Raw genomic sequence first — 24,900 nt, 5'->3', positions numbered from 1 at the left:
ATCCCCTAGGGCATCTGCTTTCCCGCCACAAAATCTGCTGTCTTGGGCCTGCCTGAGGTTAGTCCTTTTGTCCTCCTTCTGTCCATCCCCAATGCTACCCAGGCTGGCAAGCGCAGTCTGCCTGACTCAGACAAGGCCATCTTGGACATCCTGGAGCATGACCGGAAGGAGGCGCTAGAGGACCGGCAGGAATTGGTCAACAAAATTTACAACCTGCAGGAGGAAGTTCGCCAGGCAGAGGAGCTGCGGGACAAGGTGGGAGCACCATAGACTCGGGATTGCAACCAGGTCCTTCCCCAGCAGGGTGCATAGATGCCTGCTAACAGGAATCTCTGATAGCAAACCCTGGTCTGAATTGCTATCCCAGCCTTCCTGCATCCCCGCATCCCCGCATCCCTGCATCCCAGCATCCAGCCCCATTGTGGTTTGTAAATGATGAGTGTTAGTGTCCCTGTACAACAATCCAAGCAGCCACCAAGGATGTGTCTCCATGGTCCATCCCTCAACAATACACTGGTGATTGGCCAGCCCCCTCCTATAGTCACTTTTGATGAGATAACTGGCAATCAAGACCAAATTAGCACACCAACTCTGGGAGAGGATAAGCCAACTGTAGGCACTAAGCAATCAGTCGTTGACTGGGAAAATGACTCAGACTGTAAATAAGGATTTAGATTCCTGGAATCCTTTTTTTTTTTAAGCCAGACATGGTGGCACACACCTGTCATCCTAGGTGGAGATCAGAGGATACCTGGGGCTGGCTGACTAGCCATCCTTGCCCGATCAGTAAGCTCCAGGTTCAGTGAGAGACCCTGTCTCAAGAGCAATAAGCCATTTGCACCCCCATTCACACATGGATTTGCGTGCATGTGCATGTGCATGTATACACATACATATGACAAACACCACACACACACACTACACACACATACACACCACACACACACAACATACACATACCACTTTCACAAAACACACACATACCACACACACACCACACGTACACACCACATACACACACATACACCATATGCGCGTGCACACACACACACATGCACACACAGAGAGAGCTTCTCTCCTTAACCTATTGATGGTTTCGTCTACATTGCTCTCTCCCGTTCTGGGCAGTACCTGGAGGAGAAGGAAGACCTGGAGCTCAAGTGCTCAACCCTGGGGAAGGACTGCGAAATGTACAAGCACCGCATGAACACAGTCATGCTGCAGCTGGAGGAGGTGGAGCGAGAGCGTGACCAGGTACAACGCCACCCTGCATATGGTGGACCGTGAGGCTGCCCAGCAGTGCCCATGGCACATGGAGTCTATTTGACTATGGTTTGAGGTCATGTGGTTCGAGTCCCCTACCACACAGTGCTTCCTCATGAGTCTATCTTTTCTGTCTCTAGCTCAGAGATAAATTCTATCGCAGGACAAGGGGGTCATAATACATAGGCCATAGAGAATCATGGGAGCCTGAGCTGCACCCCAGGGGTTCCCATAGAACATGGTGCTTACCTGGTCTCTTTGGTAAAATGAGGAAGTTAAATTCCAGTCAAGTACTCATAAAGTGTATGCCCAAGGAAAGGTATTACATATGCCCTCATATGTAAGATGTGAATAGTTACCAAAGCAGCGCCCCACCCACTCTGGAATGGTGCACAACTTGGGGGAGGGAAGATAGGACACAGCTCTTCACAACTGTACCTACTACATGATAAGAACAGGCTGTACAGTTGTAGGATTGCAGAATACGAAGGAGAGAGCTTAGCATGCCCAAGCTTCGGGGATAAGTTGAGTGTGCTAGTGCAGGATAGCCCTCTCAGCATTTAGGAGACAGAAGCAGTAGGATCATAAGCTCAAGGCCTGCTGAGACTACAAAGTGAGCTCAACACCAGTTGGGCAACATAGTGAGACCTTATCTCAAAATACAAAGTAGTAAGACAGCTGGAGTTGGATGGATAGGGTAGAGTGTGTACCTAGAATCCCCCAGTGAGGGGCTGGGGTGTGGCTCAGTGGTAGAGCACCTGCCTAGAATCCCCCAGTGAGGGGCTGGGGTGTGACTCAGTGGTAGAGCACCTGCCTAGAATCCCCCAGTGAGGGCTGGGGTGTGGCTCAGTGGTAGAGCACATGCCTAGAATCCCCCAGTGAGGGCTGGGGTGTGGCTCAGTGGTAGAGCACCTGCCTAGAATCCCCCAGTGAGGGCTGGGGTGTGGCTCAGTGGTAGAGCACATACTTAGTATGCACACGACCCTAGGTTCAATCTATAATATCTCTCGGGGAAATGAAGAGAAATGCACAGGGTCCCTTTGCTTGACGTCTGAACGGCAGATAATGCACATCTCTGACCACCCTCTAGTTCGCTTGTGGTGAGCACATGGCTCTTCCTGGCAGGCCTTCCACTCCCGAGATGAGGCACAGACCCAGTACTCACAGTGCTTGATTGAGAAGGACAAGTACCGGAAGCAGATCCGTGAGCTGGAAGAGAAGAACGATGAGATGCGAATTGAGATGGTGCGGAGGGAGGCCTGCATCGTCAACCTAGAGAGCAAGCTCCGGCGCCTGTCCAAGGACAGCGGCACTCTCGACCAGGTAGGCTTAGCCAGCCACGTCCCCATACCCACAACCGGTGTCCTTCAGATCCCCGTCGATGGCTGACCAGGGCAACCCCATCTCACTCAATCATCATTGTGTCTTGTGTCCCCCGCCCTCTGACCCATTTGTGTGTATGTGTGAGTGCATGCGTGTGTATATGTGTTGCACACATGAACATGCGTGCACTAAGTCATGTGGGAGCCACTCATTTCAAAGTTAAGAGTCTGTGAAATGACTCAGTAGGTAAGGGTGGTTGTCACCATGCCTGGTGACTTCAGTTCCATCCCTGAGACCCATGCAGTCCCAGGAAGGACAAAACTAGCACCCTCGATGTTTCGGTGACATTTGGGTTGGCCACCTCCTGGCTGAGTGACTCAGATCACTTTTCCAAGTTGCCATGGCTGTCTGTGGACCACAGCCGGCAGTGGCCTTCCCTTGGCACTGTCTGATAATGCGGAAGGTCATCATGATTAAGATACTCTGTGCTTATTAAAGTCACTGGTACCCATGGGTGAAAACTCATTAACAGTCAGTGAGGTGGGTGCAGAACTGCATCTCCCAGGAGCCCCCGTGACACCTGGAAATGACACACTGCTGCCATCCCTTCGGATGATGTGATTGCGGTAGCTGAAGGTCTCCCAGACTCTGTCCTGGGCAGAGGCTGCACAATCCCATAAATTACCACATTACCACATCTCAAGCTGGGAAGATGGCTCTGTGGGCAAAGTGCTTCCCAGACAGGCATGAGGAGCCGAGTTCGAGCCTTAGAATATGCATTTAAGAAAAAAAAAGCCAAGCATGGTGGCACATACCTGCAATCCCAGCACTGGGGAGGTGAGACACACATCCCTGGACCGCACTGGCCAGCCACTCTGTACTGTTGGATGAGTTCCAGGTCTGGTGAGAAACTCTGTCTCAAAAACAAAAGGTGATGGCATCAGTCATGACTCTAAAGGTTGTCCTCTGGCCTCCATATACATATGCACACCTCACACACATGTAGAAACGTTATACACACAGCATAGGAACTGCCCTGACAGCCAGTGCTATGCAATTAGATTCTCACTTTCAAAGAAAGGGAATACAGAATCAAGAGCTGAGCACAGGCAAAACCATAGCGTCTGAACAGGGTTGCATATTTCAAGCTCAAAGGCATCATGAAACCCCCAGAGGAGGCCTTTCCTTTGGGGTTCCAGAAAGACTCCTTGCTTGAGGAGCTCTAGAGGCCACAGGCCCCACCTGGAAGCCCCCAGCCTGACTTCTCCTGACTACATGTGCCACCCCTCGGCCATGTGCCACCCCTCAGCTTTCAGTCTTGCTAACGTAGCTCTTTCCCAGTGAGACCTTTCCTGGCCCCTGTAGTGGAATTCAGGAGCCCCTGGGCTGTGATTTCATCCTGTGGACATGACAGCTTGTAATTTGCATGCTCCCTGCCCAGGCCTCTCTATAGTCAGCCCAGCACCAGACACAAGCCACTTTAATGAGTAACCTCTAGATGTCTCCATGAAACTGGAGCTCTCCCACCCATAGTGAGCAAGGAGAAGCACAGGTGGCTCCTGTCCCTAGAGATTTCATGAGCCAAGACAGAGGGGCAGATGCAGCCAGCAAGGTGCCTAGCAAGTGATGGTCCCAACTGTCTGTTGGACTGGGAAACAGGAGAGAAAGCAGGAAGGGACAGACCCATGTAAAGGTGTGCTGACAAGCCATGGCATCCAGGTGGACATTTGGGGAGTCAGAAAAGAACAGTCCAGGCTGAGTGTCAAGCTTGGGTACCCAAGGGAAAAATAGCCTGTTGGCCAATCTGCCTTGTGCCTATTGCCAGCTCTCCCTTACGCTCTTCCCTCTGCCACAGAGTCTACCTAGACACCTCCCTGCCACCATCATCTCTCAGAACCTTGGAGACACCAGCCTCAGGACCAATGGCCAAGAAGCTGATGATTCCTCAACCTCAGAAGAATCTCCCGAAGACAGCAAATATTTTCTGCCCTACCACCCACCCCGGCGCCGGATGAACCTAAAGGGCATCCAGGTACCCAGGAGCAAGGGTGGGAAGCAAATGGTGACATCGGAGCCCTATGCAGGTAGAGATGGCACCTGACTCTGCTTGGTTATATCCTGACCTGTTATAACCCTGGACAGAAATCATTCCTGCTTTTGATGTTCATTTGTTTTGAAAGCAAGTGTGTAAGAAAATGTCTTCAGATTCCTTTCCCAGGCCCCATGTTGGCAGCTGATGCCACAGCAGAAACACTGTCTACCACTTTAATGGGTGCCCATGGAGATCCATGGCATGTGGCTGATTTTGAGAGAGTTCATGAGTCAGTGGTCAGGTGAATGGGAGAATGGATGGGTGGTTACATTGATGGATGAATGCATGCATGCATGGAATGTTGTATAGGTAGGAGGATAAAGGGCTAGATGGATGGGAGAATGAATGAATGATGGATGAATGGAAAATTACATGGGTGGATAATGGATGGATTAATGGTGGTTGGTTACACGGATGGATAGGATGGTGAATGATGGCTGCCTGGGCAGATGGATGGATGGTTACAAGAATGGATGGTGGACTGATGGATGGGTGAGTGGGTGGATGAAATGATCACATGGATAAATGGAATGATGGCTGTATTCGTGGTTGGGAGGATGAGTGGATGAGTTGGATAGTTACATGGATAAATGGTAGATTGGGGGGTGAATGGATAATGAGTGGATATGTGAATGAATAGATCATTACACAGATGGACAATGGAGGATAAATAGATGGGGATAGAGGTGTGCGTGTATGGATATGTGGATGGATGGATGGATATATTGTTATGTGGATGAATGATGGATGAATAGATGATGGATGGATGGGTGGGTAGATGGATGGATGGATGGATGGATGTGGATGGATGGATGGATGGATGGGTGGGTGGGTGGTTTTATGGGTGGTTTCATAGATTGATGATGCATTGATAGATAGATGAATGGTAGGATAATGGGTAGATAGTTACATGGATAATGGATGAATGGGTGGATAAACGGATGGATGGTGAATGGCTGTATAAATGAATAGGTAGTTACATGGATAGATAAAGGATAGGTGGATGGATGGACGGATAGATGGATGGGTGGGTGGGTGGATGGATGGATTAATGATAAGTAGATATGTCAATGAATAAATATTTCCCTGCATGGATGGATGATGCATTGATAAGTGAGTGAATAGTAAATGAATAGGTAGAAGGATAGTTGCATGGATAGGACCACCTCATCAGAAACTAATTATCCCTGCCTCTCTATGCTCATGGGAGAAGGTCGCACATGTGACCAAAGGTGGCAGGCAGCTTCCCCGGAGCCCAGCCTCTCATGGAGGTCCCCTGCATGTGTGTCATCTTGGTATACAATGCTCCTGAGCCTCAGTATTTTAGACCCCTGTTCAGGGGCTCCCTCGGAGGAGGTTCATCTGGACCAGTTGACTAATACAGGCCCCAAGTGGGGCAGGCCACATCTTCTCCCAGCTGCAGGGGATTGGCATCACATGTATGGGCCAAGCAGCTGCGGATCAGGTGGCTTGTTTTATTTTTCTCTTAGCTGCAGTGACGTGTGTCTAGGGCCTTGTTTGATTTGTGCCTTCTGTCTTAGGTCTTCTCCTTTCCTCTCTTTCAGCTGCAGAGAGCCAAATCCCCCATCAGCATGAAGCAAGCATCTGAGTTTCAAGGTTAGTGGGCTGCCCAGATCCTTTTTGCCCTTGCTCATCTGTCACTCTGCCTCTCTCATTCCATCTGCTTCTCCCTCTGCAATGACAGACCCTGCATGTTCAACCTGGGCTAGGCCTCAGGGGTATCAGGGTGGCAAGCATCAATCAGTCTCTAACTAATTTAAAGTGTGCAGTGATCTGTCCACTGGTGCATTGCCTCTGTGGCCCTCTTGGCCAAATGGAGCATCTTTAATTAATTTATTTTTTGCATGAGTGTTTGTGTGATGTCCATGTGTGTATGCTTGTCCCTGTGTATGTGAATGCACATGTGGGTTTGCATGTGTGTGCAGAGAGAACCAAGGCTGACTTTGGAGTCTTCTTCATTTGCTCTTTAACCTTATTCAGTGAGGTGGGGTCTCTCAGTTGAATCTAGAGCTCGTGGATAAGGGTAGTCTAGCTAGCTAGTCAGGTTGCTTGTCTCTGCTTTCTGAGTGCTGGAATTATACGCTGGCTACCACACTTTCTGAGTATGTATACGGATGCTGGAGATCCAAACTCAGGTCCCCATACTTACACAGCACCGGTATACAGAGTCACCTCCCTAAGTCTTGAACTGAGCTCATCAGCATAGGGACTTTTGACCTTCCTCATCCGAGATTCTGGCTGGCAGTGCCCAGCAGTGTGAGGCTGCCAGTTCAGTCATAAACGCCTGGCTCTCCAATGCATAATGTCTTCAGGACTCCTCTTTCAGCCTCACACCAGCTCTTCAAGGGAAGGTTTGCAAGAAAGATGATGCTCCTGCTGTGTGGCAGGAGCTGGAAGGTTTCAGATTGTGCCCTACAGCCCATATGCCCCGAGCAGGGTCACAGGGAGCTGGAAGGTTTCAGATTGTGCCCTACAGCCCATATGCCCCGAGCAGGATCACAGGGAACTGAAAGGTTTCAGGATGTTCCCTACAGCCCATATACCCAGAACAGGGTCACAGGGAGGACGTAGAAAGTGCCAAGTGTCACCCCAGGAAGGAGTTGAAAGAAGTTTGGGACAACAATTTAAATGGAGCCTGGAAATGGGAGAATTTAAGTTCATGGATATGGGCTGTGCAAAGGGAGGAACAGAGAGAGTAGGGTGAACCTGGAAAGTGTGGGGTGCAAGAAAGAGTGCTAAGAGTGAGACCTCAGACAAAGAGAGCCACCTCACAGTCCGGAGTTTCATCCTGAACACCTCAGCTTCGTTCTACATTAGTGACTTAGGAGAGGGAAGGAGAGAAAAGTCCCGACCTAAATTCTCCTTGTAGCTACACTAGGTGTCTCAGTCTTTATCCAATTGTGATGTGCACAGGTCCCGAGGTCTGTGGATTACAGATAAAATACCCCCCCCCCTTAAAAAGAAGTAGAAATTTCTAAAGGATTAGTGGGCGTGCTTCATCCTTGCTCATCAGGCCTGACAGGCCACCTAATGTGAGGAGCACATGGACAGAATGGGCACCTGTGTCTACATGGCTGTGCACACATACAGGTCTAGGCACCTCAGGGTGCAGGTGGAGGAATTTATGCCCCACAGAAGTTGAGGAAGATGGTCACACAAATGCCAAGCAGCTCCTGGAGAACAAGGGACAACAAAGAGGGCTTTGCTCTGGTGACAAGCTTCCCCCTCTTGCTATGCTCTGCCGTCAGCTCACCTTGTTGAGCAGGGAACGGTGAGACCCGTTTTGATGATAAGGAAACAGGACAAGAGTTTTCCTGTCTCCCCAACGCTTCTTCATGGAGGATGAACCCTCTGTGAGACCTCGGAGACAGGTGACATGGTTTAGTCTTGACTGGAGCCACCCTTGGCCAGCCTGACTCCGGGCAGGATATATTATTCTGGTTTTTAAAAAGCAAAATGCCACCAGCAATAGAGTAAGGGTTTCACTGTTGTTGCTTCAGGGGACACCATGGAGGGCAGAGCAAGCTCCTGATTTGCTCTGTCCCCTCCACACATGTGGGGGGTACCACCACCCCCCAGAACCCCAGCTACAGGCTTTAACTTTGCTCCCCCTCCCTTTTCGTCCATCCCTGCTTCCTGTGGGCTCTGATGAGGACAGTCAAGGGACATGAAGAGGACTTCGCAGACGGCAGCCCCAGTTCCTCCCGCTCGCTGCCTGTCACCAGCTCTTTCTCCAAGATGGTGAGCTGGCCCTGGTTCTTACTCCTCTTGCACACCATCTGAGTCCCTGGGCTGAGCCTGGGGCCTCGCTGATGTTTATTTAAAGAAGTTTCTCTTTTCCCAGCTCAGCAATGTATTCACACCTTCTTTCCCTTAACACTTGATGGGAGGAGGAGACAGGCCTCCTAAGGGGCCGTGGCAAAAGATGCCCAAAATTCTGCAGCTTTACAGCCCCAGGCAATCTAGGCCACTATCCTGGGAGGCTGCAGGAAGAGTAGGGGGCTGCTGGAGCAGCAACAGAGGGAACACCCCCACTTCTGGACAGAGCTAGGCAGGATCCCAGCCTTCAATTACATCCAGCTATCTATTTGTCCCCGCAGAAGTCACCAGATTAGAAATTCTAAGCCCGAGGGGTGCCCTGGGAAAAAATGTCAGCTCAGCTTCTCAAATCAGACCCTGAGGGAGGTAGAAATTTGGTAATGGATTTACAACAGTCTGGTATCAGCTCCGGTGCCAAAACCCCAGGTATTTGCCCCCCACCAAACACCCCTCTTCACACCCACTCTGGCCAAAGCACAGCCAGCCAGATCGGTGCAGGTGGGGGCCGCAGAACCCAGCCCGTACAGGGTCACGAGGCCTCCCAGCTCAGTCAGTCCCCGTCTGCTTCTCGCAGCCAACAGCTGTGGAAGCAGCTGTGTTCCAAGCTCCGCTGACTGCCCCAGGGCTGAGCTCAGCCTCCTCCAGCCAAGGTCATGCTGGGGACCAGCTTGCTCAGCCTGCGCGGCCCAAGCCGGAGTGGGAACATCCCCAAGTTAAATTTAGTTCCCGCGTATATAATATTTATGCCCATGGAGGCATTGCGGATAAATATCCTGTAACACAGCTGTACCGTGTTCACAGCAGCCCCACCGGAGCCGCAACAGTATCATGTCAATCACCGCAGAGCCCCCGGGAAATGACTCCATAGTCAGACGCTGCAAGGAAGACACGCCGCACCGCAGGTGAGTGGCAGGTGGCAGCCTTGGCTGGCTGCTCTGGGCCCCAAGGTGGTATGGACTCCTTAGGCCTCTCAACAACACAGAAGGAAAGGGGAGAAAATGGGCCCACTGTCCACTACACCAACTACCTCTTTGGGGTAGTTGAGGCTTGGAGATGGGGAACCGCCCTCTTTTGCTAAAATATGGCTAAACCTACATCCTTTGTCCCCACACTGCCCTGGAATTGTGTTCCAAGTTCCTGAGACCTCAGACCTTAGTTTTGTTGTTTTGGTTTTTTTTTTTTTTTTCATGCAAAGAGTGGGAGCTACACAAGGACCTCCTCTACCTCCTGAAAAACATCGGTTTCTCAGACTTACACAGCAGCCAGGTGTCCCCGTTACACTCCACTCAAAGTCAGGTCCCAGGCTAGGGCGATAACGCAATAAAAAAGTTGCCTTGCCAGCACAAAGGCCTGAATCCGGGTCCCCCACAACCCACATTCACCAAGCAGGCGTGAGGCCAGCGAAATGGCTCAGCGGGTTAAGGGCGCTTGCTGCCAAGCCTGATAATCTGGAGTTCCGTCCCTGTAAGCTCCATGTGGGCACACATGTGCACACTCGCATGTACACACTCGCAATAAATTAATGTCATTTTTAAAATTTTAAAGTGGGGACGGGAGAGATGGTTCCGTGACTAAGAGCATTTGCTGCTCATGCAGCGGACCTGGGTTCAGTTCCCAGAATCCACGTGGCAGTTTACAGTTGTCTGTAACTCCAGTTCCAAGGGATCTGACTGCCTCCAGGCACATGCAGCCATGGAGGCAAAACACTAATATACATCAAATAAAGATAAAAAATCCTAAAGTAAGCCGGGCGGTGGTGGCTCACGCCTTTAATCCCAGCACTCAGGAGGCAGAGGCAGGCGGCTCTCTGAGTTCAAGGCCAACCTGGTCTACAAGAGCTAGATCCAGGACAGGCTCTAGAAACTACAGGGAAACCCTGTCTCAAAAAACCAAAAAAAAAAAAATCTTAAAGTAAAATTAATGACAAACATGGTAGAAACCTGGGCTTGCTGGCCAGCCAACATCACCTAATCCAGTGCTCTCAACCTTCCTAATGCTGCAGCCCTTTAACACAGTTCCTTATTTGTGGTGACCCCCAACCATAACATTATTTTCATTGCTACTTCATGACTGTAATTTTGCTACTGTTGTGAATCATAAATATCTGATGTTTTTACATATCGTAGATGTCTGGCAGGCAGCTCCTGTGAAAGGGTCATTTGACCCCTCCAAGGGGTCGCACCCCACAGGCTGAGACCTGCTGGCCTAATGACAGACTCTGCTTTTAAAGACACCCAAAGATGTCCTCTGGCCTCCACATACACACAAATATAAATAACTTATGTGCACACACACACACACACACACACACACACACACACAGATGCTGGTGGCTCCTGGGAGAACTAACACCGTAGTCCTGCTGGGGCCTGGGTTTTGATATCTTAGTCATCACCTTCCCAAAAAAAGCTCTAAACTCCAGCTCACACTAATCTGTAACACCAGCTCACACTCATCTGTAACTCCAGCTCACACTCATCTGTAACACCAGTTCACACTCATCTGTAAGAATACCTGCTCACACTCATCTGTAACTCCAGCTCACACTCATCTGTAACTCCAGCTCACACTCATCTGTAACTTCAGCTCACACTCATCTATAACTCCAGCTCACACTCATCTGTAACACCAGCTCACACTCATCTGTAAGAATACCTGCTCACACTCATCTGTAAGAATACCTGCTCACACTCATCTGTAAGAATATGTGCTCACAGACAGGGAAGGAACCAGCATAAGACCAAGCTAGGCCCTCTGAATGTGGGTGACAGTTGTATGACTGGGGCAGAATGTGGGGTCACTGGCAGTGGCACCAGGATTTGTACTGGCTTTTTGCAACCCATTCTCTTTAAACGAATACTTTGCTCAGCCTAGATACAATGGAGAGGGCCTTGGTCCTTCCTCAGAGCAATGTGCCTTGCCCTCTCTGGAGAGTGGATGGGTGGGGGGAGGTAGAGGGGATGGGGAGTGGGGGGAAGGGAGTGGAAACTGAGATTGGTATGTAAAATTAAAAACTATAGTTTGTTTTCTTTTTTAAAAAATAATTTTTTTAAAAAAAGAAATACACACCCAAAAATAGTGTGCCCAGTCCCCCTAGTGGCCGCACCCTTCTGGACATCTTGGACCAGTTTTCAGGGTAGTTACTGAAGTCTCTTGTACACCTACAACCACCTTGGCCAGCCTAGTGTTCATTGCACCCACCCCTTCCTAGAGGGCTCTCTGCTGCCTCAGAGCCATCCCAGCAGGCCTAGGTGCCAAACATGTGGTGTAAATAACAAACAGAGGTTGCTTGAACCTCTGGGAAATTGGTACCCCAGCCTGGCCCCTCACAGTCAATCCCCCTGCTTCTGCCTCCTGACCACTGCGATTGCTGGCAAGTGCCACCACATCTGGCTTCACGTGGCCTCTGCTCACATGCTCGTCTTGTATCCTCCTCAGCCATTGTGAGACATGGTCTAGACAGGCCCCAGGACCTCCTTCCCTGATGATTTAGTCCCCCTTCATCCCACCCTCCTCATCCTCCCCTTCCCTCCTCTACTGACCTCTTGGAAGCAAGGCCTAATGGGAAACCAGAACATTCCAGAAGCTCCTTCTGCCTTGTCCACCTGCAGCACACGCTCACAGCAGCATCCTTGTCCCCGGCTTGTGTCTTGCAGCACGGTGGAAGAAGATAATGACAGCTGTGGGTTCGACGCCTTGGACCTTGATGGTGTGTATCTGCCAGGCCCAGAGGGGCCACGGTGACCTGGGAGGGCAGGGTCTGTCCAGAGAAGGACTCAGAAGAGGGCATGAGAGAAAATCTGATCATAGCTCCAGCCAGAGACCAAAGTGGTTCTGTGATTTACAGGCAGAACCAGCCATTCAACTGAAGAAAGGAAAACCACGGGCTTTAAAATAGTAATAATTCTAAGTCCCAGAATGTGTGATTTCCTACAATTTCTCAGTGAGGAGCCAGAGTGTGGCTCAGTGGTAGAGCACCTGCCTAGAATCCCCCAGTGAGGGGCTGGGGCGTGGCTCAGTGGTAGAGCACCTGCCTAGAATCCCCCAGTGAGGGGCTGAGGTGTGGCTCAGTGGTAGAGCCCCTGCCTAGAATCCCCCAGTGAGGGGCTGGGGTGTGGCTCAGTGGTAGAGCACCTGACTAGAATCCCCCACTGAGGGGCTGGGGTGTGGCTCAGTGGTAGAACACCTGCCTAGAATCTCCCAGTGAGGGGGCTGGGGCGTGGCTCAGTGGTAGAGCACCTGCCCAGAATCCCACAGTGAGGGGCTAGGATATGGCTCAGTTGGTCTAGTGTTTTTCTAGCATGCACAAAGTTCTGGGTCCCCCCCCCCAGCACCATATAAACCGGGTTTGATGGCACACTCCTGTGATCCTAACACTTGGTAGTAGATGCAAGTATATTTTGAGTTCAGAATCATCCTCAGCTACTTAGAATTGGAGGCCAGCCTGAGCTACATGAAACTGGAGGTGGAGACCAGGACTGAGCTTAGGGGATGATCCTCAACTAGGCCATGCTGGGGACACTGACATTCTCTCAGCAGTACCTAGGCTGTATGGAGAGTCAGAAGCAAGGACTGAACCCCAGGGATACAGAGCACACATGTAGCTAAATGGCCTGTGCCTCCCAGCCAGGGATTCCAGCTCAGTCCCAGGCCCAGCATCCCTGCCTGCAGAGACCATGGTGTTAGTACCATGAACCCAAGGCATCTGCCTGGCTGGATCACTGAGAGGGTAGAGAGCCTGGAGATAGTTCCCCTGTGTCTCGTGTGTCCCCAGAGTCCTGCCCTGCTCTTAGGTTAGACTCCTATGCCTCAGAATCCTGCAGATGTACCCTGCCAGCACCTACACACACATTCCACTTCCTCCCCATTCCCCATCTGTGCCCCTGGCTAACAGAGGCCACCAGCAGACAAAATGGAAAGATTAGCGATCCTCCATAATTGGGGACCATCGCAAGCTATCAAGTGTTAAAGAGGGGTTAGCACCTAATGGAGGCTGGGTAATGAAAAGAATCGAGAGAGGTTTAGAACGGGGAAGCCGGGAAGTGAATCCTGGGCAGGCATCCAAAGCATGTTGCGGGTGTCGGGAAAAATTCCTTGTGCAGAATTGGCCTTTGTTATCAGGCCCAAACAGGACCAGTGTGTCCCTCACCCTGGTGGCTCTGTTCCAGCCAGCACCTCCCCTCGGAACTTACAGTCCAGTTGAGGTGGGAGAAAAGGATAGGGACCCCAAGCTCCTACAGACACAGAGTCTGAGAGTCAGTGGAGGGTGGTGAGGCTGGGGAGCGGGGGTGACTCCAAAGTGAGAACCCCAGAGCTCACTTCCGAGATAGATCTGGGAGCTGAAGAAGTGATTTAATGGCTGAGTTCTTGCTCCACAATCGTGAAGACTGGAGCCTAGACCCCAGCATCCTCACAGCAAGGGGGGTGTCCCTGAAAACATTTCTGGCCCTAACTCTGAGGGGTACAGAGACAAGAAGAGCACAGGGCCTGGCTATCCTCCTGCCAAGCTGAAAAGGCATGCACCCCAGCCTCAGGGAGAGACCCTGCAAAAAAAAGGCAGATAATAGTAGAGGAGGGCACCAGGTGTCCTCTTCTGGTCTCCTACCTCCCTGCGAATCTGGTGAGGCTCCGTAAGAAGAGAGGCAGAGGGTTGTCTATTTTGAACTTTACCATCCGTCCTGATGGCAGGATTCAGGCAGGGTGGAGTCAGAGCTGCAGGATTCTGGTTTCTGTAATCCCAGCACTTGAGAGATGGAGGCAGGGGGTGGCAAGTTGAGCACAGCCTGGGCTACATGCTACAACCCTGTGCTCTGCCTCTGGAGAGAGCTGACTCCCCCAGCTTCCAGTCTACAGAGCTACGCTACTGTTCAGTCTAGGAGACACTGCCCACTCAGTGCCAGGTGGTGGGTGGAAGGGTTGGCCCTAGGCACTCCCTCTAACGTGCCTAAGTCCTGACAGTCCCCACCTCCTCTGCAGATGACAATCATGAACGCTACTCCTTCGGACCCCCCTCCATCCACTCCTCCTCCTCCTCACACCAATCAGAGGGACTGGATGCCTACGACCTGGAACAGGTCAACCTCATGTTCCGGAAGTTCTCTTTAGAAAGGTATGGAAACAGGGCTAGGGGGACAGCTCAGTGAGTATAGGTCTTGCCCCACAAGCATGAGGACCTGAGTTCAAATCTCCAGAACCCACCCACATAAAAAAGCTGGGTGTGGTGGCACGTGCTTGTAGTCTGCGAGCTGCAGATCCAGTGAGTGACTACCAATGAGGAACAATGCCTGAGCTCAACCTCTGACCTCCGCGTGCATGTACACATACACCCATGCACTCACACACACACATACACACACGCACTTACACACATATACACACGCACTCATACACAAATATACACATGCACTCATGTACACACATACACTCACTCACACACATACATGCACTCACACACTCAAACATACACTCTCACACACACATACACACATATATACACATACACACACGCACTCACGCACACTCACACACACATACACTCTCTCTCTCTCTCTCTCTCTCTCTCACACACACACACACACACACACACACATAAGGAAACAGATAGGACAAAGGTACCAGGGATGGGAGTGGCCAAATGGGAGCTCAGGGATGGGACCGAAGGCCCTCATCCTTTTAGTTCTGTACAGAGGGGATAATCTGTGTACTCCAAGACTCAGGGTCTCAGTCACTCAGAATAGGGATGTGGCTCACTTGGGAGGGTGCTCACCCTGCATGCATGAATCCTGAACTCTATCCCCAGCACCACATACATCAGGCAAAGTGTCACACACCTGTAATCCCAGCACTCAGGAGGAGGAGGCATAAGAATGAGAAGTTCAAGGTTATTCTCAGCTACCTAGTGAGTTGGAAGCTAGCCTGTACTACATGAGACCTATCTCAAAGTGGGGTTGGGGCTCACAGAGAGAACCACTCCATCTATTCCTTGACTGTCCCAGATAAGAAACCTAAACACACAGAAGAAGAAGCATGTAGTCATCCTACTTCCTGAGGCTAGGAAGGTGATTGCAGTCATCAGTCCCTTAGAACCTCCCAAGCCTCCAGGACACACACAGCCATGCCACTAGCAGCCTGCTAACATGTCCTAGGTTCAGCCTTTTTGAGCCTGACTTTTTCTTTCCCAACTCAGGCCCTTCCGGCCATCGGTTACATCTGGGGGCCATGTGCGTGGCCCTGGCCCCTTGGTGCAGCACACGACCCTGAATGGTGATGGACTCATTACCCAGCTCACCCTGCTGGGCGGCAATGCACGTGGGAGCTTCATTCACTCTGTCAAGCCGGGCTCGCTGGCCGAGAGAGCTGGACTGCGTGAGGGCCACCAACTATTGCTGGTGAGAGATGGGGAGGGGAAGCTGTGGTGCGCCCCCAGGCCCTTCTCTTCCATGTGTACACACGTGCACATGCATGCACACCTAGTGACACATGCCTCCCCCACCCCGTTGCATGAGATGCCCCGTGTCTGGAGAAGGATACTCCCATGGGACGCTGTCGTAGACTTGCCACGTTGCCCATCTGAAGAGCCTAAGAAAATAAACAGCTTGTTTTTGCCCGGTAGCTGGAAGGCTGCATCCGGGGCGAGAGGCAGAGCGTTCCACTGGATGCTTGCACAAAGGAAGAGGCCCGTTGGACCATCCAGAGGTGCAGTGGCCCCATCACCCTGCACTACAAGGTCAACAATGAAGGTAAAACCTGGATTAGACCTGGTCTACACGAGAGTGTGTACCATGAGCCTCCCCCTTGCTTATCTACGCCCCATGAGGAATGAGTAACACCCCACCCCAAGAGGAAATCAGTTCTAATATCCTCTTGGGTAGGGATGTCAATGCTCTGTGTCATCCTGAACCAAGTCCGCAAACCTCCGAGGGAAACATAGAGAACTGGCTCGCTCCTCCCCTGCACGGGTGACATCTGTGAGACTCTGGGCCAAGCAGGGCTGCAGAAGCAAATCCAGGCCCCCGACAGACAGCCCTGCCTGTCCCAGTCCCCCCTTCACTTCCCACTCCCCATCCTCCCCATCTCCAGCCCCCTGCAGCCCTTCTGCTGGGTGATGACTTGGATTCTCATTCTCACCTCTGGGTTTTCCTGCGTGATTGCCTCTGCAGCTGGGTCTTATTTTTAACCACAGTAATCATGAATATTTGAGCGGAGCATAAATAGCCCAGCCCGCTTCTCCAAGCCGCCCTCCTGCCCCTTCCCAGCAGTACTCTGGTGCAGAGGATAGCACTGCGGAGCCCAGCCAGTCACCCCTGCTCCACCCTGAACAAAAAAAAAAAAAAAAAAAAAAAAAAAACAAATAAATAAATCTCTAGGGAACACCTTGACCCCTGGGACACAGGGCTGCAAAGTGAGTTGTGCCCCCTAGAGGTGGACAACGGCATTGCCCTCCAGGCTGGATTTCTGGGAGAGGCCCCTAGTCCCAGAGCAGAGCTCAGACTCAAGGATGCTAGGGGGTACAAAAGGGGTCTGAGCCAGAGTTGGGCTAAACTAGGGCACCCCTAAAAGACCCAATATAGAATCTCTGCTTCTCCATGCCAACCCAGCTGCCTGGAATGCCCTTTGGCTATGGATGACCTACTAGGAGCCTGCTTGTTACAACTCCCCCTTTTGGCAAACACCCCTCTGTCACTGGGGTTACTTTGGGGATAAATTATAGATGTATGCCATAGGCATTCACTAACAGCTTGCAGCATTTATCAGGTTCACGCTGTAACCTCCCAATGCCTCCAAAGTTATTTGCAAAATGTTACTCAAAAGACCAGTAATATTTGGCCTTACTGGCACGGGCAGTCTTATTAACCTAGAAATGCATTTGGCAGTAGCTACAAGAGCTTCCACACAGTTTCACAATGACCTGGCGAATCGACTTCTGTATCCGTATCCAAGAAAAGCGAGTACATGTGTTCACCAAAAATAACATATTTGACTGACTCACAGCAGCATGGAGTATTACAGAGCAATGAAAAGTAGCATGGGCCACAGTACTGTGTCTTGCAAGCATAATGTCGCACAGTTGCAACCAGATGCAAAGGAGCTTGTGGTACTTGCTTCCATTTCTGCAACATGAGGTACAGCTAGCTAGCTAGGGCACAAGCAACCAGGAAAAAGCTAGCCTGAGAGAGCGTACCAGCAGAGGGTTCAGAGTAGGAGCTATCCACATGTATGCATTTGAGAAAATTCATTGCACTGAAGGATGTGTCTAGCCTATTGTTTGTTAAGTACCAGTTGGCAAGCTCCTTGTAATGGTGGAGAAGGCATGGAGACCACAATACAGATGTTAGTAAGTTTAACATTGTGACTCAGCACAAGTTTTAGCTCCAAGCTCCCTGGAAACCCAAGTGAAAAAGGAGCCCCACAGACGGCACAGCTGCCCATCGACAAGGGAACCCCACAGACAGCATGGCCGCCCATTCACAAGGAGGAAGACAGGCACGCAGATGAGGTCATCTCCAGGGTGCTTAAGTGTTTGGATTGTGTCCCCCTCAGGATACCGGAAGCTGCTGAAAGAGATGGAGGACGGTGTAATCACATCAGGGGACTCGTTCTACATCCGCCTCAACCTGAACATCTCCAGCCAGCTGGATGCCTGCTCCATGTCTCTCAAGTGTGACGATGTGGTGCACGTCCTGGATACCATGTACCAGGACAGGCACGAGTGGTTATGTGCACGAGTTGACCCCTTCACAGACCAAGACCTGGACATGGGCACCATCCCCAGCTACAGCCGGTGAGCAGGGACAGGAGGGGTGGGCTGTGAGACCACCCCAGGCCCAGAAACCCCCTCAACCTGGGGAACTGGAAGATACTGGCCTCTCCTTCTGTGGAAGGCACCCTTACCCTTATAGTAAGGATGGCATGTGTCCTCACAAAGTCTCCTAGCACCATCATCCTGTCCAGTGACTACCAGGCATGCTGTGAAGCTCTCTACCTGGATCCACACCTCAGCCCCTCACTGGGGGATTCTAGGCAGGGGCTCTACCACTGAGCCACACCCCAGCCCCTCACTGGGGGATTCTAGGAAGGTTCTCTACCACTGAGCCATACCCCAGCCCCTCACTGGGGGATTCTAGGCAGGTAATCTACCACTGAGCCACACCCCAGCCCCTCAGTGGGGGATTCTAGGAAGGTGCTCTACCACTGAGCCACACCCCATCCCTCACTGGGGGATTCTAGGAAGGTGCTCTACCACTGAGCCACACCCCATCCCTCACTGGGGGATTCTAGGAAGGTGCTCTACCACTGAAGCTTCATTTCCCAGCCTACTTTACTTTTTTAAAAAATTTTCAATAGTCTGATTGAGTTATCCAGCCTAGAGTTGAACTTGCAGTCCTCCTGTTCGCAGCCCTTCCCTGCCTAGGACAACTAGGATGACAGTCCCATCTGGTCTTTTTTTTCTATCTGAGGTTCAGCACTGGGAGGAGGGAATGAACCCCAGAGCCCTGGGACATGTTGAACAAATGTTCTGTCTCTGAGCCATGTCCCAGTCCCTTCGCCGTTTCTTTTTAATCATCCTGAGTTGCACACAGTGACACCTGCTCTTCTGGGCCCTTGCTGCTGCTTGGCCAGTCACAGGCAAATGGGTCTTGGCCAGTCAGATGGTCAATGGAGAAATCCAGATGCAAGGACATGACCCTGCAGCTGGTCTGCAAGATGCTGTGTCCCAAGCCCAGAGAGTCCGGTGTTGCACAGCGACTCCTGGGACCCAGTTCCTCCCGTCTGCAGGGTCCCAGTTCTAACCCTGAGGTTGCTCCCATGTCGCCTCCCCAGGGCTCAACAGCTTCTCCTGGTGAAGCTGCAACGATTGGTGCACAGGGGCAGCCGGGAGGAGGCAGACAGCGCTCACCACACCCTGCGCAGCCTCCGGGTAGGTAAAGAGGGGTGGTTGGGACAGGGGTCTTTGCAACTTCTCTCTTCCTCCCTGCACGTAAGAAGCAGGAGCCAACCATGTCTCCGTGTCATCAGGAAGAGGCACTGCAAGGCATTTGGTTCTTTGGGAAGGAAGAACTCCTATGAGCCCTCCCCTACTGTAACTTAGGGGATTCAAACGCATCTCACCCCAGTCTATGCCAGTCTCAGATACAAGAGGTTGCTCTCTCCCAACCTCTGCTACTGCCCAGCTGTAGGTCTCTGATGTTGCACCTTGACACTCAGGCCGGAGGGGACTTGGGGACAGGTGTGCCTCTCTCTATAGCAGGCTCACACTCAGGAGCCCCTTGCTGAACCCCGGCTGACTGACAAACTCATTTCAGAACACCCTGCAGCCCGAAGAGACGCTTTCAACCAGCGACCCCCGGGTCAGCCCCCGCCTCTCCAGAGCGAGTTTCTTCTTTGGTCAGCTCCTTCAGGTAAGGCTGGTGAGCGGAAGCCCGCTGACTTGTCTAGTGCAGTTTGCCAGGGCCCCACCCTCTGCCTACCAAGAAGAGATACCAGTGTGGAAACAACACGGCTTTGTATTCCCGCGCCTCTTGTGGCTTCTCACAGTGCCTGGTTTCTTCCATCCCATTTTATCCTCACAGTGACAGGTCTGTAGACAGACTCCACACCTGCGGGAAGCCCGTCTCACTTTCATAAAAGATTTGCAGCAACTTCGGGCCAAAAGAGCTTCAACAACTCAGCTGCTAAAATATGATAGAAAAATCAGATGTGCTATATCAGGAAGGGGAAACGAACTCTCCAGATATTTAGGCCAGTTTACTTCCTCTGAAGGAGCGTTAAACTGACCTGAGCATCCCAGAGGCCAAGGAGATAAGGGAAACCCAGCAGGTTCCTTGAATCTTACCTGTCTGTGGAAACAGCTCAGCTCTTTGGGACTAGAAAAAAAATTTCCTCCTTGTACTTAGTTTCAAAAGGAAAAAAAATATTTTGGGGGTGGATAGTACAAGGACCATGGACAAGCCTGCTGTGTGATTCCACATAGGTAATGATTTGGGCTTCATAGCCATTCCTGTATCAGTAGGTGAGAGGGGCAAAGAATCTGAGTGGGCAGCCCGGAAGCTCGTTTCCTGTGTGGCACTGCGTTAAGTAGACTCCGATGCAGCAAGCGCAGCAGGAAATAGCTAGCACCCTGACCCCAAACCCCAGACGGACACAAGAATGTAGCAGAGACCGACAGATGGGAAGGGACCATGTAGAGCATGAGGCCTCCCTCCTGAAGGCAGGACCATCTACCAAGACGATGTTAGGCTCCTGGGTCAAGCTGAGTTTCATTCCAAGACTCAAGGCTAAGCGAGGGGTGTGTCTCCGCTGTTAAACAGCCTATCTACCGTGTGTGGAGCCCTCAGTTCCATCCCCATCACCACATGGTGGAGCATGCTTGTAATCCCAGCACTCGGGAAGTGGAGGCAGGAGGACCCGAAGTTCAAGGTCCTCTGGGGCTAAGTAGTGAGTCTGAGGCCAGCCTGGGCTACATAAGACCCTGTCTCAGAAAATATATAAAAATAAAAACCATGAGGCCAGTGCAGGCTAGCACTGGGCAGGCTGCTGCCTCTTCTGCTGAAGGAAGCAGGAGAAACTTAAAGATGCCGGGCGGGGGGGGTGGGGGGGGCCTTTGTGGGAGCCTGGCCTCTGTGCCAGAAAAGTTTCTATGAACTGTGTGAGGAAGCCATGGTTCTAGAACCCAGAGGATCATGGGAGCAGTGGGGGGAGCCGGAGAGTTCCAGCATGTATGGACCCCAGCGGCTGCCAGCCAGGGTCCTCACCAGCTAGATCAGTAGTGGCAAGAGGTGTCTTCGGCCACGGTAGCTGGAGTGTCCCAGGGTCTCTTTACAACAGAGGTATTCTGCCCTGGGCCCCCAGAGCAGAGTCGAGGTTGGAACAAAAGCCTGGTTGGTTTTGTCTGCCTGGTGCAGCCCAATCTGGCTCAAGACTTGAAGCCAAGAGAATTCTGCCCTGCCCTCCCATCCCACCCTCCTGCCCTGCCCTCCTTCTCTCTCCACAGTTTGTCAGCCGGTCAGAAAACAAGTACAAACGAATGAACAGCAACGAACGTGTGAGGATCATCTCTGGGAGCCCCCTGGGAAGCCTCTCCCGGTCCTCGCTGGATGCCACCAAACTCCTGACAGAGAAACATGAGGGTGCGTGAGGACCTCCTGGCCCCTCCCCCACGGCCCCGCAGCAGCACGTCTGGGCTGGCCTCTCCGCGTGCACTCCACCCTTCTGTGGAGCTACACCTGTCCCTGAGATGGGTTTAAGCAGCAGGGTGCACAGGCAAGGGAGGGAGCTGAAGAGATGGCCCTGTCAGTAAAGTAGTAACTCAGAATCATTACAGTTTGTGCTTATGATCCCAGCACAGGGGAGACAGAGGCAGGAGGCTACCTGGAGTTCACTGGCCAGCCATTCTGGCCATTGATGAGCTATCCTGATTGAGTGAGAGACCCTGTCTCAAAAAATAAGGTAGAGACTGATTGAGAAAGACGTCCAATGAGACACCTAATATCTACCTCCGGCCTGTGTACTCAAGTGCATACACACACACACACACACACACACACACACACACACAAAGGGGGGAGGGGAAAGGCATAGTAGCATGCATCGGTAATGACAGGATTTAGTCAGCTGAGGCAGGAGAATTGCCATGAGTTGAAGGCCAGCTTGGGCTACATCTCGACACCCTATCTTAAACAAAATAAAACAAAAGGATAAAAGGATGCTTGAGAAGACCCACCCAGCCCTACCGTCCCATCAGATTCGTCATCTTTCTGGCCCTCACAACTGCTCTGTGGTCACCCAGCTCTGACCTGCCTGATACCTGTCATCGTCCTTTTAAGCCCAAATGCCCACATTGATGGAAGTCATTAGCCAACACCTATTTACTTACTGATGTCTCTCCCACTAAATATCTTTCTCATTTACCTAGCTGGTAAAAAGCTACCCAGTGCTCGGTCCCCAGATGATGGTGGGCCAGCTCCTCCCTGCATCCCCCCATCCAGGCTGGGTTCTCTTGGAGATGGGGAGGCAGAACCTGAGTATAGAAGATCGGGAAGACCTCTTTATACCCACATTGGTCAAGCCAGGGACAAAGGAAAAGGGACAGAGCCCTAGTTCTGGGAAATGGGTCCCCAGATGCCGAGAGCTAGCTTTAGCAGATCCCCTTGCCTTGGGACTCAGGGGAACAGAGGACTGTGCCTTCCATGAAAGACCCCAAGGCTTTGCCCTGTGGCCCTGCCCTCTCTGCCACCCCTCACTCTCCTGCATTCACTCATCAGTTTGCCTGAACCATCACATTGTATGACTGTTCTTGGGGAGTCCCCATCTGTTCACACCAGGCAGAGAGGGCAACCCCAACCAAAGGAGCAAGTCTAGCCAAAGCCACTGTGATGAACGAGAGAGTTTTGAGGGGCTGGTCACAGAAGCCTGAGTGACTCTAGCCACTGCATCTTCAGAAAGGTCCCACAGCAAGGATGATGACTCGCAAAAGTAGCATCCATGGAGCCCCCTGCCCAGTTTGCAGACAGCTCCCCAACAACTGTATACTGCCTCTGTAACCTCAGAGGGGGGCTTGCGTATACACTCGTGCGGCCATCGAGGCCCTCGGGTAGTGTTCTTAAGTCACCATCTACTTTAGTGGTTTTGTTGCTGTTGTTGTTTTGATTACAATTTTTTTATTTTGGTTTTTTATTTATGTGCACACATTCTTTCCACTTGAGAGCAGTACCCACAGGAACCAGAAGAGGGCGATCAACCCTCTGCAACTGGAGTTACCCGAGTCACCAGAGGTGGGTGCTGGGATCTGAACTCTGGTCCTCTGCAAGAGCAGCAAATGCTCGTAACTGCTGAGCCATCTCTTCAGGACCCCATCTTGGTTTTGAGACAAGCTCTCTCATTGGGCCTAGCTACCCTGATGAGGGAGACTGACTGACTGGCAAGCCCCCAGGTATCCAGTCCACCTGTCTCTGTCGCCCCAGCACTGGGATTATAAGTGTGCACACCACACAGGATGCTTACATGGGTTCTAGAGATGAGTGCAGGTCCTCACACACTTTAACAGCAAGTACCGTGCCAACCAGCCAGCCCCAGGCCCTCAGCTCTGCAGGTTTCTGCTCTGAGAGTGAGCATTTCCATCAGAAAGGTTGTCACTGCACAACTGACTCTACTCCTGGTCACAAGCCACACCCCTATTCTAAAAAGATGTCCTTGGTCTACTGAAGTGGTCCAAGCCATCAGGGTTCCTGTGTGTCTTGTGTGTCTCCCCTTAATCTCCCTCAGAGACTTTCCTGAGTATCCAGAATAGCTCCAAGGTACCCATGTCTCTTCTTCCATTACCAGAGGGCTCCAGGCTCCATGGGGCCATGCGGGTGGCCAAGGCCTCCATACCCTAACTGTGCCATGGGACAGGGTGGACTCTGACAGCCCACTGCTTCTGTTCTCTACCAGAGCTGGACCCTGAGAATGAGCTCAGCCGGAACCTCACCCTGATCCCCTACAGCCTAGTGCGAGCCTTCCACTGTGAGCGCCGCCGGCCTGTGCTCTTCACGCCCACCATGCTGGCCAAGACACTGGTGCAGAAGCTGCTCAACTCGGGGGGCGCCATGGAGTTCACCATCTGCAAGTCAGGTGAGCCTGGCCAGATAGCAGGCAGAGGGACACAGGCCACTGGAGCCCATCACTAGAGTAACTCGGCCTCTACCCCTTCTTCTCCCCTCCCCCTCTTCCGTTGATCCTCCTCCTCTTCCTCCATCCATGCCAGGAAGCCCGCCTACCTCCTCCCCTCAGTGTTCTCACAAAAGGCAGCCCATCACTGTACCCACTAAGACACTTGGTAATGATATGTAACCTACATATTTCTCACCATCTAGATCATAGCTCCTCGAGGGCAGTGGTGTATTTTAACACATTTTTAATCCTAATGCTTGATCATGAACAAGATCCTATGGGTGGTGGATGGATGGATAGATAGATAGATAGATAGATAGATAGGTAGGTAGATAGATAGATAGATAGATAGATAGATAGATAGATAGATAGATAGATAGATAGATAGATGGGTGGATAGATGGGTGGATAGATGGGTAAGAAAGTAGATAGGTAAGTGGGTGGGTGGGTAGGAGGGTGGGTGGGTAGGTGGGCAGATAGATGGGTAGATAGATAGATGATAGATAGATAGATAGATAGATAGATAGATAGATAGATAGATAGATGATGGATGGATGGATGGATGGATGGATAGATGGGTAGAGAGATGGGTAAGTGGGAAGATAGATGAGTGGATAGATAGATAAGAGGGTAGATAGGTGAATGGATGGGTGGGTAGGAGGGCAGATAGATGAGTCGGTGGGTGAAGGGGTTGGTAAGTAGGTACGTAAATGGACGGATGGTGGATGGATGAT

General features: G+C 51.5%; 1 protein-coding gene across 1 annotated transcript in view; it reads left to right on the top strand.

Annotated features, from left to right (window-relative positions):
• Card11 (caspase recruitment domain family member 11) overlaps window positions 1–24,900 on the top strand; it is a 127,399-nt gene that overhangs the window by 96,623 nt on the left and 5,876 nt on the right. Inside the window, exons 7-22 of the mRNA XM_038345909.1 lie at window positions 103–255; window positions 1,129–1,254; window positions 2,389–2,586; window positions 4,442–4,618; window positions 6,244–6,295; window positions 8,358–8,440; window positions 9,320–9,420; window positions 12,175–12,227; window positions 14,495–14,627; window positions 15,705–15,906; window positions 16,131–16,257; window positions 18,059–18,299; window positions 19,340–19,436; window positions 19,822–19,917; window positions 21,510–21,645; window positions 23,948–24,127. Of these exons, the coding sequence (XP_038201837.1) occupies window positions 103–255; window positions 1,129–1,254; window positions 2,389–2,586; window positions 4,442–4,618; window positions 6,244–6,295; window positions 8,358–8,440; window positions 9,320–9,420; window positions 12,175–12,227; window positions 14,495–14,627; window positions 15,705–15,906; window positions 16,131–16,257; window positions 18,059–18,299; window positions 19,340–19,436; window positions 19,822–19,917; window positions 21,510–21,645; window positions 23,948–24,127 (2,155 nt within the window). The remainder of the gene's footprint in view (window positions 1–102; window positions 256–1,128; window positions 1,255–2,388; window positions 2,587–4,441; window positions 4,619–6,243; window positions 6,296–8,357; window positions 8,441–9,319; window positions 9,421–12,174; window positions 12,228–14,494; window positions 14,628–15,704; window positions 15,907–16,130; window positions 16,258–18,058; window positions 18,300–19,339; window positions 19,437–19,821; window positions 19,918–21,509; window positions 21,646–23,947; window positions 24,128–24,900) is intronic.

Source organism: Arvicola amphibius, chromosome 10, assembly GCF_903992535.2.
Source record: "Arvicola amphibius chromosome 10, mArvAmp1.2, whole genome shotgun sequence".
Taxonomy (NCBI): Eukaryota; Metazoa; Chordata; class Mammalia; order Rodentia; family Cricetidae; genus Arvicola; species Arvicola amphibius.
Note: the sequence above shows the minus strand (reverse complement) of the source record. Positions and strands in the feature narration are given on the sequence as shown.